The sequence below is a fragment of the Cervus elaphus genome, chromosome 5 (genome assembly GCF_910594005.1).
Source record: "Cervus elaphus chromosome 5, mCerEla1.1, whole genome shotgun sequence".
In the NCBI taxonomy this organism is placed as follows: domain Eukaryota; kingdom Metazoa; phylum Chordata; class Mammalia; order Artiodactyla; family Cervidae; genus Cervus; species Cervus elaphus.
Window position 1 is genome coordinate 122,818,076 of NC_057819.1, and position 16,595 is coordinate 122,834,670.

General features: G+C 54.7%; 2 protein-coding genes across 2 annotated transcripts; one reads left to right on the forward strand and one right to left on the reverse strand.

The window, feature by feature from the left end:
- Positions 1 to 2,619: 2,619 nt before the first annotated feature.
- Positions 2,620 to 5,033, reverse strand: LOC122693257 (proteasome assembly chaperone 3-like). The gene is made up of 3 exons (XM_043900800.1): positions 4,789 to 5,033; positions 4,219 to 4,223; positions 2,620 to 2,987 (listed from the first exon to the last, which is right to left on the reverse strand). The coding sequence occupies exons 1-3, from the start codon at positions 5,031 to 5,033 to the stop codon at positions 2,620 to 2,622; spliced, it is 618 nt and encodes a 205-aa protein (XP_043756735.1).
- A 662-nt stretch (positions 5,034 to 5,695) lies between these two features.
- P4HB (prolyl 4-hydroxylase subunit beta) lies at positions 5,696 to 15,754 on the forward strand. The gene is made up of 11 exons (XM_043905193.1): positions 5,696 to 5,927; positions 7,002 to 7,208; positions 8,573 to 8,706; positions 8,841 to 8,978; positions 12,617 to 12,721; positions 12,896 to 13,021; positions 13,205 to 13,405; positions 13,524 to 13,644; positions 13,728 to 13,909; positions 13,995 to 14,081; positions 14,835 to 15,754. The coding sequence occupies exons 1-11, from the start codon at positions 5,777 to 5,779 to the stop codon at positions 14,913 to 14,915; spliced, it is 1,533 nt and encodes a 510-aa protein (XP_043761128.1). The 5' UTR covers positions 5,696 to 5,776; the 3' UTR covers positions 14,916 to 15,754.
- The last annotated feature ends 841 nt before the right edge of the window (positions 15,755 to 16,595 follow it).

Here is a 16,595-nt window from a genome sequence, read left to right on the forward strand (position 1 = left end):
GCCAGGGTGTCTGCTGCTGTCTCCTGGTGAGGAAGGGGAAATGGGGGCCCCATTGCTCTGCTTCCCTGGGGCACCCGTGGGAGGGCCGGGGGCCAGGCGCAGTCGCCGCTGTCTGGCTGGTGGAGAAGGAGGGGTTTAGAGCCCTGACTCAGATGCATCAGCCCACGAGGCCGGTGCTGTCCTGGCTGGGTGGGTTCTGCCGGGGAAAGGCGGGGGACAGCTGGGGCCTGGATCCAGTGGGGCATCCGGTGTCCAGAGTGACTCCTGCATGCCACTTGTGGGCCCTGCTTGAGCCTCTGGGAGGGAATGGTTTTAACCTCAAAAAAGGGGAACCATGCTGAAGACTTGGGAACAAATAGAATGACTGGGTCCCAAGGGACCCAGGACAGGGACTCAGAGCTGGATGGGAGGGTGGGGAAGTTGGCAGCAGGGCCAGTGGAGAGGGTGGCATGGAAGGCCAGAGGTCCAAAGGTGGGGTGGATGGGATGAGATGGGGACCCTCACTGCAAGGAGGCACAGGAGAGTACCTGGGGAGCCCTGAAGGAGCGACTGCCAGTCCTGCTATCCGGCAGGGTCTCTTCAGGACCTTGGGGTGGCAGGGATGGTGCTACTTCGGCATCACCCCCAAGGATGCCCGGGAACTAAGACACCCCTTACCGACTGAAGGAGAGGGCAAATAGGAATCCCCAGTTCCACCCAGACGGAAGGTTGAGTCCAGAAATCCCATTTTATGGCTCAGTGGCAAAACTTTTAGGGTGAAATCTGCCTTTGTGCTCAGCTGGTGAGAAAAGTGGGTGCCACACCTAGGCTGCTGCTGTTTGTGTTCCCGCCCTGGCTACGCCTCCTAGAGGCTGCCACTTTTCCCAGTTCTTAGCAGCGGGCTGAGCCCTTGAAGTTTATTGCCAGCTGGGGCAGCCCAGGAAGTACCCTTTCACTTCCACCCCCGCCAGTGACCACATGCCATGCCAGGGTGGCTCCCACAGGACTGGTTACTGCCTGGCTTTCTGGACCCCAGGGCCCCCGTGGGCTTCTGGAGGTGGGGCCCAGTGCTGGGTACCAGGACAAACTGCCACTTTCTGCAGCAGCTGGCCCAGACAAATCCAAGAGTCACAGCCACAGGGGACAGAGACCCTAACCAACCTCTCCTGGGACCACCAGCCTCAGGCAGGGGAAGACAGACTGCACAGCCCTGGGTTCCCAGGCCCAAGGCCTTTCTCACAAAACTGAGATGCCCCAACCTCTGAAACAGCCCTACCTTTGGAGGCAAAAGGCTTCCAGGCAGCAACTATAGTCTCAGCCAGCCAGAGGAGCCCCAGGGCCAGCCAGAGCCCCTCCAACTCTCCCAATCCACTTCCTAAAATGTCCAGTGAAAATCTTCAAGTCTAGCGTTAACCTGTGCTGTCAGCAATTTGGTTTATTGGGCAAGGGCTTTCGGAGGCTCTGGCAGGCCAGAAGGGCTAGTAATACTCTCTTGACTCGGGTTTTCCAAGCTTGATTTTGATTCGTGAACTCAGACCCCAAGTGCCAGGTTGGACAGGCACCCTGCCAACAGCCAGGACTTTGTTCTGGTTCCTCCCCTGATGAAGGTTAACATGAGGTGGCACCTGCAGGACCTGCATGACGTGTCTCTCGGGTCCCAAGTCTAACCTGATCCTCCTGGTCCCACCCCAGACCCGTTTGTACAGCTCAGAGCTCCTGAGCCTGGCCTCCCCGCCCGTAAGAGCCAGCACCTGTGACCCTCTCCACTCCCTCCTGTCCATGGCCCGCAGTCATCCCCCACAGGGACCCTTCTTCCACTGAGGAGCGTGGCGATGGGCACCAGGTCAGCACCTTTCATGTGACTACTCATCAGTTACTTATATGCAGTTACATATGCAGCTTTACTAGAATCTTCACACCCAGCACTGTCATGCTTTATAGTCCAAGTCCACTTCAGTCTACCACGGCCTCGCTCACCACAGACCTGGTTCCTGTGTCCCAGCTCACCTGTGTGCAAGCCTTTGTGGCCCATAGCACAGCCCTTGGCCCCCTGCTGCTGTTCCACAGTAGAAATCTCCCAAGTAAAGAGGATTCCGGGGTGTTCATGAGCTTGCTGTTAACTCTCAAAACCTCCAGTTGGGTTGAAAAGGAGTAGTTTTATTCTGAGAATGCCTTTTTTTTTTCCTACACCATGTGGAATGCAGGATTTTAGTTCCCTGACCAGAAATCGAATCTGTGTCCCCTGCAGTGGAACCCTGGTCTTAGCCACTGGATCACCAGGAAGTCCAGAGAACTCATTTCTTTTTTGGAGGGGGATATGCATTTATTTTTAATTAAAAAAAAATCCCCCCCCCCAAAAAAATTGAGGGCCATGACTCATTCTGTCAGTTCTCACACATGTGCAGATGTCTGGACCTGGGGAGGAGGACTCACAACCTTCTCAGGACATGTTTCCTGTCCTCCTGCCACAGGGGACATCAGCCTCCAAACCAAGGTCAGCCTGAGGTGTTTGTTTCTTTGAACTTCAAGGGCCAAAGCCAGAGAGAGCTCCTCCTAACTAGAGGAGGACCTTCAAATCCTTGAGAGGGTGTCTGAGTTGCTGCATGGCCCTCCTGGACAGCAGGGGTGGCCACTCCAGGGTCACCACACCTGGCACGTCTGGATCACCTCCTTCAGAGCCTTCACCACCACCATGCTCTTGTCCTTCCTGTCCAGGGTGAGGAGAACTGCTCTGTTTCCAGCTTCTTGAGACACAAATGCCACCAGGTTCTTTGCGAAGACATGGATGAGAGGCTCACCCTTCCCGAGGAGGACTTTAGTGGTAAGCACAGGCTTGCCAATGTCACTGGTCACACTGCTGGGTTCCAGGGTACCCATCTTCCCCAACTGGGTCACCACCACCAGGATGTGACTGGTAAACGCTGTGCAGACCACCTGGGTGGGGACTCCACACACCACTGCAGTCTTCTGTTTAGATATCACCAATGGTTTACCTTCCGTAGCTGAGTCTGCTCAATGGCACCTAGCCACCCGCCACGCCACCCGCACTTACTGCGCCCAGAGAACTCTGACAGTAGTCTTTATCAAAACATTTGATCACTCAGTTGTTTAACCAGTAAGCACCTTTTCTGGGTGTGAGAGACCCCTAGAGGTTATCCTGAGCTGACTGCGCTGGGTTCAGAGATGCCAGAGCCACAGCTGCCAGGTGGGTAGGCTCTGCCCTCCAAAGACACACTCAGTTCAGGGCACTAGCCTGAATGACCATGGCTTCATCACTTCTTCCTAGGGTTGCCCTAGAAAGGCCTGTGAGTGGCCTTAGGAAAAAGACACTAGCCCTCCCCTCAGGGCCAAGGCCTGGCCTATGTTCTGGGGGACAGTATGCACCCCTGCACCTCACCCAGCTATTTACCAACCCCAGAAACTGGAGACCTGGGGCCTCTCTCCCACTTTTTGGGAACCCTGCTCCTGCATAGGTCAGTGCACAGGTTGATTCATGATGGGTGACTGTGCTTTGAGAAGGTACATCAATGCAGACAAACCATGAAAGTATCATGCCCCCACCGACACCAGAGCCCTGGTGAGGCCCTGGTCCTCACAGAAGGATGACTTGCTGTGTCCATCTAGGCTGCAGAATAGTGGCCCTGTCATCACCTGCATCAGGTGTGTCCCAATTGCCTTTGGTTTTGACTGGGGAGTTCAAATTGAACCACAGTGAGGCTCAACCATCGCCAGCAGCTCAGATCCTTGCTGTTCTGCATCTGGTCTGTTCTTCCCTTGGTCCCAGTAGTCTCAACTATTTACCATATGTTGTGAGGCCAAGCTCCCTCCAAACCGTCACCAAGTATATCTTCATTCTGTTAGCTGAAAAAACTATAAAGTCCCCAAATTTAGGTATCTAAACTCAGATTTCATGAGTGCCTCTGAAATAGAGATGTGGTACAAAGATCCCTTGTCTCAGGCCCCAAATTGTGGTCTGTAAAACAGTCATGGCAATCACAAAAATGTGGGTAGACTGGGCAGGAGACATGAGGCAGTTCCCACCGGTTCCCAGAGAGCAGAGAAGGCCTGTGATGCTTATTATGAAGCCCTGCCAGCTGCTCTGTGGGACAGCACCCAAGCCAGAACACGGAAGTGGGGTGGAGGCTGCAAACACCTATTCATAGCCTTTTCTTTCGGGAGGCCCAGCTCCTGTAAAGTACCCCCCAGGAGGTACAACCACTTCCTCCTGACTTGCTCTACTGGCACTGGGGGAGGGGCACAGAGCACCTGGTCTTGACCTTCAGAAATTCATATTCTAGAAGGAATACTGCATAGGATATGAGAACACATGCCCTCAGGAGCAAGGTGTCAACAAATGCAAACTCTCTAGAGTACAAAAGCATACTTTTTCTGTTTTACCATTTTTAAAACCAAGATGTTACTATAGCCAACGTGTACATTTAATGTAACACTGTCTCCCTCCTGCCAAGTTATTAAATCGATGATGAGTTTTAGTGGGGGTGGCATTTCACAACCGAGGAAGTGAACACAAATGAAGAGTGTCGACGGGGTTGGGGGTTGGGCTTTGAGCCTTTGAGGGCAAGGCGCTGCTCCGTCCGAATTGCGCCGCCGGACAGAAGCTAACATTCCGGCCACGCATATTATTTTAAATGCTCTGAAGTCACGTTAAAGAAAAAGAAATCTTTAATTTTAATATTTTCACTTAACCCAACAAAATATTCCAACGTATCCATACAAAAAGTCGTCAAAGGAATATCGTACACTCCTCTTCCATCCTCAATCTGTGTGTTCACTGTGTGTTACACTCACTCCGGGTCACACTGCCCGGTCGCATTGTAGAGCTCGGTGATAGTGGCCGCTAGCCAACTCGGAGGCGGACGGCGCAGGTTTACCCGGTCGCCTGAAAGCTTCCCGAAGCCCGCTTCATGGGAGGCAGCCGGTAGGAAGGAAGGGAAGTGCCCACAGTGGACGGTGGCGGACCGGAGCCTCTCACCAGGCGAGTGGCTCCAATCCGAGAACAGCTCCGGTGGGCCTTGCTGGCTCCTCCATCGCATTCCGTCTGGGGCCGTCCCCGGCCCCCCGCGCGCTGCCCTTGCGCCTCGCTCCGCCGCAACCGAGTAGCGCCATGGCCACTCACGGAGGCCACCCGGGCAACGCCCGCACGAGAGACCAGCAGCCACGGCAGGCGCCGCACGGGCCTCACGCGCGCCGGAAGCATGTCAGCCTAGCTTCCGGTCTGCAGAGCCGGGGTGGGGGCGGTGTCAGGTGGGGATACGCGGTCCAGTCAGAAAGCAACACGAGGGGTTTCGGAGGCGCAAGCGTGGCTCCGCCCCTCCGCTGAGGACTCCTCCCCACTGCCACGTTCGACAAAGGATCGCGCGGTGAGCGCGCATGTCTTGGCCAATCAGGAGCCGCACAATCCGGGTCCCTGAAGGTAGCAGCCATTCCAGGCCCGGGGAAGGTGTATGAGAAAACCACCAGTCACAAGTCGAGAGAGAGAAAGTTCTCCGACAGGAGCCAATGAGAGGCCGGGAGAGAGTGCGAGCGCGAGCTCCTCGACCAATCCCGGGCGAGGACTAGGGAGGTGCCTGTAGCAATTCCGAATCCGGGGCCGTGACTTGTATGGGCCCCCAATGCGAGCTCAGCGGAGGCGGGCCCCGAACCCCCCAGGCCAATTGGAGGTGGGCAGGGCGGGCGCGCGCGCGGCGGCCGGAGTTATAAGAGCGGGACGGGCGGCGCGCGCTCTCGTGGCCTGCTGTCCTGGCGGCGCCAACTGAAGCGCCGCTCCCGTGCCGACATGCTGCGCCGCGCTCTGCTCTGCCTGGCTCTGACCACACTATTCCGCGCGGATGCCGGCGCCCCCGATGAGGAGGACCACGTTCTGGTGCTCCATAAGGGCAACTTCGACGAGGCGCTGGCGGCCCACAAGTACCTGCTGGTGGAGTTCTGTGAGTGCCTCCAGCTCGTCCATCCGGGCCTGGCCTCGCGGCCACTCGCGGGATGGAAACGAAGCAGGGACAGAGGAGGGGGCAGGGGCACCGGGGTGGACTGGGGGGCGGGGGGGGCTGGAGGATGGGGGACCTGGGCGCCCTTCCCACGCTTCCTTCCCCGGCCCCGCCAGAGATGGGTTGGAGTCTAAAGGAGTGTCAGCGGGCCACCCCTAGACGCGCTGACTTCTATCCCCTGGAGAGGCCCATCTGTAAGCGGAAACAGCTCACAGACCTGCTGTCAGCGTCCCTACGCTGCCCGCGTCCTGGGGGCATACCTCCTGCCCAGCTGGACCTTGATGATGACCGAGGGCAGACATCCTGAATGTGCCTTTGTGCCTGACGTCCACATGTCAGGATCCCTCTGTTAGCCTAAGAAAAGTAGGGTCGACTCTATGAACTGGCACAAATAAGGAAGGACTATGCAGGAGGTAGCCTCCGAATTGCTCACCTGAACTAGTTCCCGGAGAGCACTGCTCCAGCCCACACCACCGTTCACCAGGGACAGATGTTTTCTGATGAACAGTGTTGCCTACCAGAATTCAAAACTTTTGTTTGTGTTCGTAAGTGTATGAGCCCTGACTATCTCAGATGGAAATCTTAGACCCAGCACAGCCACTAACCTGAGTTGAGAGAGAATCTAAAGAACTTGTGTTAGATGTGAGTCTCTGGCTGGTGTGCACGGATGTGTGTCTCACAGTTACCACTCATCAGTAAATATACAGCAGCCATGGCTTTAGCTTTAGCTTCTTAATTTCTCTGGTTCCGAAAGGGAAATTCTAGGACCCGACTGCGTTAACTGCCTGCAAGTAGTAGGAAGTTATTAATCATTGACGATGAGGGAGAGTAGGAACCAATGGTTTGTCTTTTGTGCCACTTACCCGATATTGCTCAAGAGCATCCACAGCCCCTGCATTCAGAGGCTTTATCCTGGTACAGAAATAAAGATCTCATGGAGGGAGGTACCAAAGGAAACGGGAAGGGAGGCGGTGGAGTGGATCGGTGCTGCTTTCTAGGTCTTGCTTTCTCTCCCAGACGCCCCATGGTGTGGCCACTGCAAGGCTCTGGCCCCAGAGTATGCCAAAGCAGCTGGGAAGCTGAAGGCAGAAGGTTCTGAGATCAGACTGGCCAAGGTGGATGCCACTGAAGAGTCTGACCTGGCCCAACAGTATGGTGTCCGAGGCTACCCTACCATCAAGTTCTTCAAGAATGGAGACACAGCTTCCCCCAAAGAGTACACAGGTGAGAGTGCGGCGCTATCCTTTCCTTGCCAGTAGACAGGGTCTTGGAAGATAACAGGCATGGAGGAGAAGTTGTTCTCCGACTGGGTTCTGGGGTCTAGTTCAGCCTTTCAGGGTTGTGTGAGGAACGTTCTCTCAAGGAGAGAGGGTCATCCCACAAGGTGCCTAGCTGGCTGAAGCTTGTCCTCAGGTTGACCAATGTGGGGGTGGGGGGAGGCTGAGCAAGCGGAACAACATGTTTTAGCCTTTGCTCACTCTGTGGTGTGCCTGCCACCAAGGCAGGTGTGAGGGCCTTTCACAGAGGAGGGGCAGGCAGAGATTAGCGGGTACCAAGCTGGGGCTTGTGGCGGTCGTGGTAGAGCTCAAATCCAAGCTCAGCTGCACCGGCCCCTCCCTCAGTTGCTGCTCAGCCGCCTCCCCTATGTAGTCCAGTCGTTACTGGTGACCAAAGGGGAATCTTTATGAAACCAGTTCCGTGGCTTATCCACCCGAATCCTTTAGAGCAGCCCGTCTTGTTCATTCTGACATCAGCTCTGATCTCAGTAGGCTGCTGTTCTGGTGCTCCCACTTTTACTTGTGTTTGCTTTTGGAATGGGAGTGCCATCTGCAGAGTTAACACAATCCTGTCACTAACACTGAGGTCTTGTAGATGAGAAAACCCTTTCTGACTCCCCCTGTAACTGATAGCACAGCTTTTATTAACTCTAGGCAGAGTCCTTTTAAACATGAGATTTGGCAACCCCATTCCAGGTCAGTCACACGAGGGGATAAAGGGCAACTGGTCTCAGTCTTGGAAGGAGCAATTTTTTTCCTTCTCGTTTTACCTGCCATGGTGGTGTGCGTGGGCTGATCTCTTCCTCCTGCCAGTCCAGGAGGTGTGTAGGTTGAGGACACCTGACCAGTCTGGGTGCACGAGGCAGTAGTGCCCAACCTGCTTTTTCAGGGGAAAGCTGGTCTTGAGGCTGTCTCGCTAAGCAGCCCTTTCTTCCAGCCCTACCACATTGCTAATTAAGACGAAGCCTAGTGTGAGATCACTGGGGGGAAAGTACGCGCGTGTTTAGTGAATTTAAATATCAAGGAAAATTTACAAGATGCAAAAGTGTTAGAGGAAAAAAAAGGTGATTTATGATCTGTTACCCAGAGGTCACTCTTGCCTTTCCCTTCTTTAAGCACATCTACAGTCTCCCATATACACATACAAGCCGTTTTTTAACCTTGGAATTTGGGTAGGTATGTAGACAAGATGCCTTTCCTGTGGCAAGGTGATATTTTGCTCTGGTTTTAGCAGAGAGCTCAGATAAGGATAGGTGGGGAGGGTGGGTGCATCCCTGATATCAAGTGGACCCTGCTTGTGTTTGGGCGTAGCCGGCCGAGAAGCCGATGATATCGTGAACTGGCTGAAGAAGCGCACTGGCCCCGCCGCCAGCACGCTGTCCGACGGGGCTGCTGCAGAGGCCTTGGTGGAGTCCAGTGAGGTGGCTGTCATCGGCTTCTTCAAGGTAGAGGCTCTTTAACTTCACCCTGGGTCTTCCCCCCACCGGCCGTGGCCTGGGCATTGTGGTCTCCCCCATTGCTGACCAGGGCAGGAGTCCTCAGTGTTGGGACAGTGGCCACCTCTGCTGCTTCTCTCCAGGACGTGGAGTCGGACTCCGCAAAGCAGTTCTTGCTGGCAGCAGAGGCCATTGATGACATCCCCTTCGGGATCACATCTAACAGTGACGTGTTCTCCAAATACCAGCTGGACAAGGATGGGGTTGTCCTCTTTAAGAAGGTGAGTGCCCCTCCCCCCACCCCCCTGGTGGGGAGTTGAAGTTCCGGGCTGGTGTTGCCTTTGAGGACCTTGCCCAGGTGGCGCTGGCTGCTGGACTGCGGCCCGCCTGTTATCAGGGCCCGTTTGGCAACGTCAGGTAGTAGGAGCCTCTTAGACTGTGGCCTTCAGCCCTTCAGCTGTGGGCCCTATGTCCAGCTTCTGTGTTGGCCCCATTGCGGTGTTTTATGCAAGCCAAGTAGCTTCAGAAAATTAAAGGAAAGCTGTGATGAGACATATGTGATAAAGTTTAGCATTTTAACCACTTTTAAGTTTTCAGTGGCATTAATTACAGTTGTGGTATCGTGCAGCTGTCATGTCTGTTTGTTTCCACGGTGGGGTATTAGTGGCAGGTGTTCCCACTCTGTTGGCAGAGCTGGGCCTCAGGGCTCCTTTGGGCTCCTGCAGGCTCCCCAGGCCCTATGTCTGTTATGCTTGGTCATGAAGGGGCCGTGTGTCTCTTGACTTCTCCGCACTCTTCCTGGGACACAGCTGGGGTTTGTGTGTGTGCACAGCAGTTGGTGGGTGATCGGGGTCTCTTTTTTATCTTAGCCACCAGATAGTGGGCCTGGGGCTGGCCAAGCACACATGCTCTTGGGACACAGCTGTCCGTGGATTGGGTACAGAGTGGAGGAGGAGGGAAGGCTATGATGGAGGGGAGCTGGAGCTGGAGGTACGTCTTCAGGGAGAGGGGCTAAGCCTTGGACTCCTGTCCTGTTTTGTTCCCAGGGTTAGAAGGTAGTTGCAGCATTACAGCAAAGTTGTAAACTGAGTAATCAGAAAGGACACAGTGTTTGGGGGGCCCAGTCCCCCCACTGTGTGCACTCCTGGGTGGGGCACTGCTGAGCCTCTAGCACCTGGGGGTAGGGAGGGCAGCCCTCCCAGGTGCACTGGGTTCTGGGGTAGCTTGCTTTCAGCTATTTCTGAAGTCCTTTTGTCTTTCTCAAAACAAGAGGTATTATATACATTTTCTTGACTCAGAGGCCATCCTTACCATGTCCCTTAAAGGGAACAGAATTGCTAAATTAGTCAATTATCTTCCCAAAGGTACCCAGGAAACTTATTAACAGCTGATTAGGACTTCCCTGCCTGGTGGCTCAGACGGCAAAGTGTCTGTCTACAATGTGGGAGACCCGGGTTCGATCCCTGGGTCAGGAAGATCCCCTGGAGGAGGAAATGGCAGCCCACTCCAGTACTCTTGCCTGGAAAATCCCATGAACGGAGGACCCTGGTGGGCTACAGTCCCTGGGGTCGCAAAGAGTCAGACACGACTGAGTGACTCCACTACCAGGAGAAGACCCAGCCAAACTGGATAGAGTTGAGTGGAATGAAGGTCCTGGGGGCCTTGAATAGAAAGTCTCGGGTATGTCTTGCAGTTCTGGGTGAAGGACGGAGGAGATTCAGGCCTGTGGCGCTTAAAAACCCCTTTTCATCAGCTTGATCCACAGTCCTTTTCCATTACCCTTGAGATCTGGAGTGGCACTTGTCACACTGGATTGATGATGGTTCTGGTGATCACATTTTCTTGAAGGTTAGAAGGATGGTTCTTTGTTCTACAAAGACTGTAGTCATGGTTGCTCATCTCTTCTCGGCCTTAAGTCTCTGGTATCTATTCGGGGAGAAGCTCTTCCACTTGCTGGCTTCCGGCAACCATGCTGGAATGCCATGCTACTTTGGGCAGTTGTGAGCAGGAGCCTGGCAGAGCCCATGGGCTTTGTGCTGAGGAGTCAGTTGGGGTCACAACTGCAGTCAGGCAGAGAGCTCTAGGGATGAGAGGAAGAAGGTGCAGATTCCCCGCTGGCCCATTGTCCCCTTCTCCACCGTTACTTGTTCCGCTTCCTTCAGGCTGTTTGCCTGGTTCCTCAGTGTGAGCAGGGTCTTCTGTGTGGGCAGCCTTGAGAGATGGGACTCCCAAGAATGGCCAGTTGCCACTTGTACCTCTGAGTCCGAGTCCTGGCTTGGGTCTGCTTGGACCACTGGTTTGAGAGCTGATCATCCTGTGTCTTTGGTGTTTATTTTGTTTTTCTCTTTCATCTTTGAAGCCAGGGGCTTAAGAGTGGGGGTAGGGCCTTATTTTTGTGATGTTCTCATTGCAGACTGGTGGGGTGGCTTCTGCCCAGGGCCACAAGACCTCCTGCGGCTGTCCCCAGATAAACAAGGGTTGTTTGTTTCTCACCAAAGCAGGCACTGAACACAGTGTAACGTGGCACTGTTACCTCGACCAAGGTTGTGTCCCAATAGAGACACGGCGGTTTTGGAGGAGTGGGGATGCCGTCTGTTTATCTCTTTAATGGGAGATCTGCTTTATGCCTGATGGAGCCTGGCCGTGGCTAGCCTCTTGCCTCCATGTCCTTCTTGTCTCTCGGCACCTTCCCGTCGCGTGTGTGGGGAAGGCAGAGCCAGCTTTAGCTCTATATAAGTGGGGTGGGAATGGGAAGTGGCTAGTTATTTTGGGAAAATGCAGAGGGAAATGACCGGGCAGGGAAGGTGAGTGGTTTCTCTCTGTAGGTCCCATCTGAGTTCACCCAGGTGATGGGAGGCTCACTGACCAGCCGCACAGGCTGAAGCATCGCTCGGCCTCCTCACAGGGATCTGTGTCTGCCCCACCCATCCGGAGCTGGGGCCACACCTCTCAGCTCTGTGACTGCAGCCTTTGCTTTTCATGGCTCCAGGACTTTGAAACTCTTTTTAAATAGATTACTGGAGTTCCCAAAGACCTTTTTTTGTGTGTGGAATACCTACCCATTTTTATTGTGTTAGATATGTTAGAAGTGAGAAATTAAAAAAAACACTGTTCGTTGTAAAATAACAATAATAAATGTTACACGTTATCAAAAAAGACATTTCCCGATGGTCCAATGGTTAGGAATCCATCTGGGATTCAATCCCTGGTCGGGGAACTAAGATCCCACAAGCTGCGTGGTGTGGCCAAAAAAAAAACCTAAACATTTTTGTGAAAATTAATTTTTTCCCAAACAACGTTTTCGTGGTCAGAGTGGTGTTTTAGATTTCTGCCGGTCTCTAATGTCTGTCCGAACAGAAGACAGCTGGGTTCTCCTGTTTGCCTTCAGTCTGACGCAATGTCACACGCCGTGCTGCATACTCTGGGGGAGAATGCATGACAGGGCACCTGCTGTCTGAGCATGGTTGTGAAAATCAGTCTGACCTTGCGGCCGCCCTGGAAGGGCCTTGGGTCCAAGAGGGGTGAGGCTCATATTTGGAGGGCCGCAGTTTTAGGGACTTGGCAATGAGGAGTCCCCTGGCACCCCACCCAGGACGTGGGGCTCTCGAGGCTTGTCAAGAACGTGCTGGGGCAGGGTCTGAGCCAGCTGCTGCGGTCTCAGCCTGCAGGAGGCTGCCTGTTGGTGTTCGTGGGGAGCCTTTGTGCACTGCTGGTGACCTCACTGTCACCTAGTGCCTAGAGGATGTGTCCTGGCAGCCATCACCTGGTTTTGCTTTGGATGGAGACATGCGGGTCCTGCTGTCACAACCCAGACAAGAAAATGAGGCTATAAGACTCCCTTCCTGGCCATGGTCAGCCGGCCAGGGCCACAGGGGGCTTTGTGGAGAGTCTTGGCACCCACGCCTTTCTCTGTTCACAGTTTGATGAAGGCCGGAACAACTTTGAGGGGGAGGTCACCAAGGAGAAGCTTCTGGACTTCATCAAGCACAACCAGTTGCCCCTGGTCATCGAGTTCACCGAGCAGGTGTGTCTCTGTTGCTGATCTTGCCCCAGTTGGGGGGCTGGGGCTGACATTTGGTCCTGGGGATCCTGACTTACAGAGGCCAGGTGTATGGTGGCCTTGGGGCCAAGGAGAGAATAGCCCATGTCAATAGCTTGGTTTGTGTCTCAGACCAAGTAACCTGTGTTTCCAATGCAGACAGCCCCGAAGATCTTCGGAGGGGAAATCAAGACTCACATCCTGCTGTTCCTGCCAAAAAGCGTGTCTGACTATGAGGGCAAGCTGAGCAACTTCAAAAAAGCGGCTGAGAGCTTCAAGGGCAAGGTGTGTGCTCCCCATGGCCTGCGAGCAGCTTGGCACCCCCAGGTCAAAGGCTGATCGGAGGGTTCCTCCTGCCTCAGGACAGCCTGTTTTTGTGTGGGGTCCCGGTCGTTGGGGAGTGGGCAGCAGGGAAGTCTAGGGAGCCCTCATTGTGCAGTGCCGTCAACATGCCTTTTCTCTCCCAAGATCCTGTTTATCTTCATCGACAGCGACCACACTGACAACCAGCGCATCCTGGAATTCTTCGGCCTGAAGAAAGAGGAGTGCCCGGCTGTGCGCCTCATCACGCTGGAGGAGGAGATGACCAAATACAAGCCAGAGTCAGATGAGCTGACAGCAGAGAAGATCACTGAGTTCTGCCACCACTTCCTGGAGGGCAAGATTAAGGTGCGGACCTTGTCCAGGATCGGGGTGCTGAGGATCCTTGGGGCGCACAGAGCAAATAGGTGGCAGAGGGGTCCCCAGGCAACTGCACGTGCCTGACTCTTCTCTACTCGCCCTCCAGCCCCACCTGATGAGCCAGGAGCTGCCTGACGACTGGGACAAGCAGCCTGTCAAAGTGCTGGTCGGAAAGAACTTTGAAGAGGTCGCTTTTGATGAGAAGAAGAACGTCTTTGTAGAGTTCTGTAAGTGAGGCCCTCCACTCCTCTGGGCTCGCTGGGGTGGGGCACTTCCTGGCCCAGCGAGATGCAGAACGGCTTTCTTTCAGATGCCCCGTGGTGCGGTCACTGCAAGCAGCTGGCCCCCATCTGGGATAAGCTGGGAGAGACCTACAAGGACCACGAGAACATAGTCATTGCCAAGATGGACTCCACGGCCAACGAGGTGGAGGCAGTGAAAGTGCACAGCTTCCCCACGCTCAAGTTCTTCCCTGCCAGCGCTGACAGGACGGTGCGTCCACCACCGAGGGGTGTGCGGAGGGGTTGGGGGGCTTTTGGGGGGACTGCGTCTCACATCTCATCCCCCCTCCCTGCAGGTCATTGACTACAATGGGGAGCGGACACTGGACGGTTTTAAGAAGTTCCTGGAGAGCGGTGGCCAGGATGGGGCCGGAGATGACGACGTAAGTGGTCGTTGGACCTGGCGGGCTGTGGGGGCCGTGGGGTGTGCTGCCACGCAGTACTGCACAGGATCGGGCGGGAGGTTGGAAGGGTCTTAAGGTGCCACTGTTTGCTCAGGAATCCTTGCAGGCACATCCAGCATGTTCTCTAGAGAGTTGGCTGAGGTGCTCTGCCCGGTGTGAGCTCAGCCCTCTCCACATCAGCTGCGGGGAGTGGAGGGGATAGCAGAAGTGTGCACCCGGGCCAAGAGGGTGAGGTGGTGGAGGGACTGGCCAGTTCAGGCCACAGGGTCTGCCCAGAAGTTCAGGGATGTGGGACGAGGGGCAGACCCAGCTGCAGGGTGCAGTGAGGACTGTCAGGGCCGCGTGTGCTGCTGTGACTGGCGGGCTGTCACCGGCCCCGCCAACTCCAGGACTTGAGGGGTGGCTGCTGCACACCAGTGGCTCCCTGCTCAGCCTTCACATTTGTGCCATGGATGGAGTAGGTCGAAGCAGTCACTCGCTCGACAGCATGGGGTGAGCTCCCAGAGCACCAGTTCTGCTTCCACCCTATATTGTGGGCAGGAGCCCCCGTGCCTCGCTGTCGTCCAGAAGCCCACCCCACACATCCACGCATCTGCTCATAGAGACCAAAGTTGGCTGCTTGTGTCTGAGCGCCAGACTGGTCTCTAGTGTCCTCGGCATGGGTGTGGAGGCCTCAGCAAGCTGGCCCAGCCTGGACGTCTCACATCCTTTCCTTTTCTTCCTATGTCCCAGGATCTAGAAGATCTTGAAGAAGCAGAAGAACCTGATCTGGAGGAAGATGATGATCAAAAAGCTGTGAAAGATGAACTGTAACGCAGAGAGCCAGACCTGGGCACCAAACCCGGCACCTCCCAGTGGGCTGCACACCCAGCAGCACAGCCTCCGGACGCCCGCAGACCCTCCCGGCGAGGGAGCGTCAATCGGAAATGCAGGGAACTTTTCTGAAGCCACACTTCACTCTAACACACGTGCAAATCTAAACCCGTCTTCCTTTGCTTTTCAACTTTTGGAAAGGGGTTTATTTCCAGGCCAGCCCAGCCCAGCCCATCTTGGTGGGCCTTTTTTTTTAAATCGTGATGTACTTTTTTTGTACATGGTTTTGTCCAGAGTGCTCGCTAAAATGTTTTGGAATCTCACGCTGGCAAATGTCTCTCATTCCTGTTAGGTTTATACTATCACTTTAAAAAAATTCCGTCTGTGGGATTTTTAGACATTTTTGGACGTCAGGGTGTGTGCTCCACCTTGGCCAGGCCTCCCTGGGACCCCTGCCCTCTGTGGGGCAGAACCAGGCAAGGTTGGACGGGTCCCTCACCTCATGCGGTATTGCCATGGTGGAGCGCAGCTCCTGCATCATTTGATTAAATGGAAACTTCCGGTCTCTGTCACAGGGGCCCCCCCGCCATGAGCGGAGGGTGCAGCTGGGCCCACGACAAGCCCAGCAGCCCCCTCCTTCCCCAAGCCAGGGTCCTTATTGTTCTGTGATGTCCAGGGTGGCCTGAGGCCTGCGCCAGGCAGAACCGGGACCCTTCCTTTCCAGGCTGGGAGACAGCCAAGGATGCTTGAGCTGAATCACATGTTGACAGTTCTTCAGGCATTTCTACCACAATATTGGAATTGGACACATTGGCCAAATAAAGTTGAAATTTTCTGCCTTTTGTCGCCTCTGCCTTACAACTTCCAGGCATGGGGATGGGGGTTGGAATTCTGACACTCTACGGAGAGGAGGTGCGCTTGGTGCTGCTCTTGTTGAGCCATCTCTTTCTTTTGGAGCATGGCAGACACCCAGAAGCATGTACACATCCCGTGGGCACCGTGCGTGGAGCTGTCAGCATGTGTGGAGCTGACACCACGTGTCACGTGGTGCATGTGGCCGGGGTAGAGGCGGGGCTGCCTCCTGGCCCTGCTCCTATGCTGTCCAGCTGGCTCACCTGTGATGGGGGTCTGCAGCTTTACCTGTTGTGGACACCCAATGGTCACAGCATGGATTCTGCCAACATGCCATGTCAGGACACGACAGCCAGGGGAGCGCAGGTCTATTGTGCAAGAGTGCCCCCCGCAGCCTAGAACCACTGCAGCTTTGGATGAGAAATCAGGGGCGTTCAGACTTCAAGAATGCTGTGCTCAGAGACTTCCCTGGTGGTCTAGTGGCTAAGACTCCAAGCTCCCAATCCAGGGGGCCTGGGTTTGATCCCTGGGGAGGGAACTAGATCCCACAAGCCACCACTAAGAGATCCTGCATGCTCCAACTAGGATCCAGCACAGCTGGAGTAAGTTAAAAAAATTTTTTTATTTTCTTTCATTTATTTTTATTAGTTGGAGGCTAATTACTTCACAACATTTCAGTGGGTTTTGTCATACATTGACATGAATCAGCCATGGAGTTACATGTATTCCCCATCCGGATCCCCCCTCCCACCTCCCTCTCCACCCGATTCCTCTGGGTCTTCCCAGTGCACCAGGCCCAAGCACTTGTCTCATGCATCCAACCTGGGC

What these genes read in the sequence shown, in the direction of transcription:
- LOC122693257 (XM_043900800.1), bottom strand. Translation starts at nt 5,033, where the DNA reads ATGCGATGGAGGAGCCAGCAAGGCCCACCGGAGCTGTTCTCGGATTGG.
- P4HB (XM_043905193.1), top strand. Translation starts at nt 5,777, where the DNA reads ATGCTGCGCCGCGCTCTGCTCTGCCTGGCTCTGACCACACTATTCCGC. An exon ending in CTGTCATCGGCTTCTTCAAG is followed by an intron (nt 8,707 to 8,840) that starts GTAGAGGCTCTT and finishes GCTTCTCTCCAG; the next exon opens with GACGTGGAGTCGGACTCCGC. An exon ending in GAACGTCTTTGTAGAGTTCT is followed by an intron (nt 13,645 to 13,727) that starts GTAAGTGAGGCC and finishes GCTTTCTTTCAG; the next exon opens with ATGCCCCGTGGTGCGGTCAC.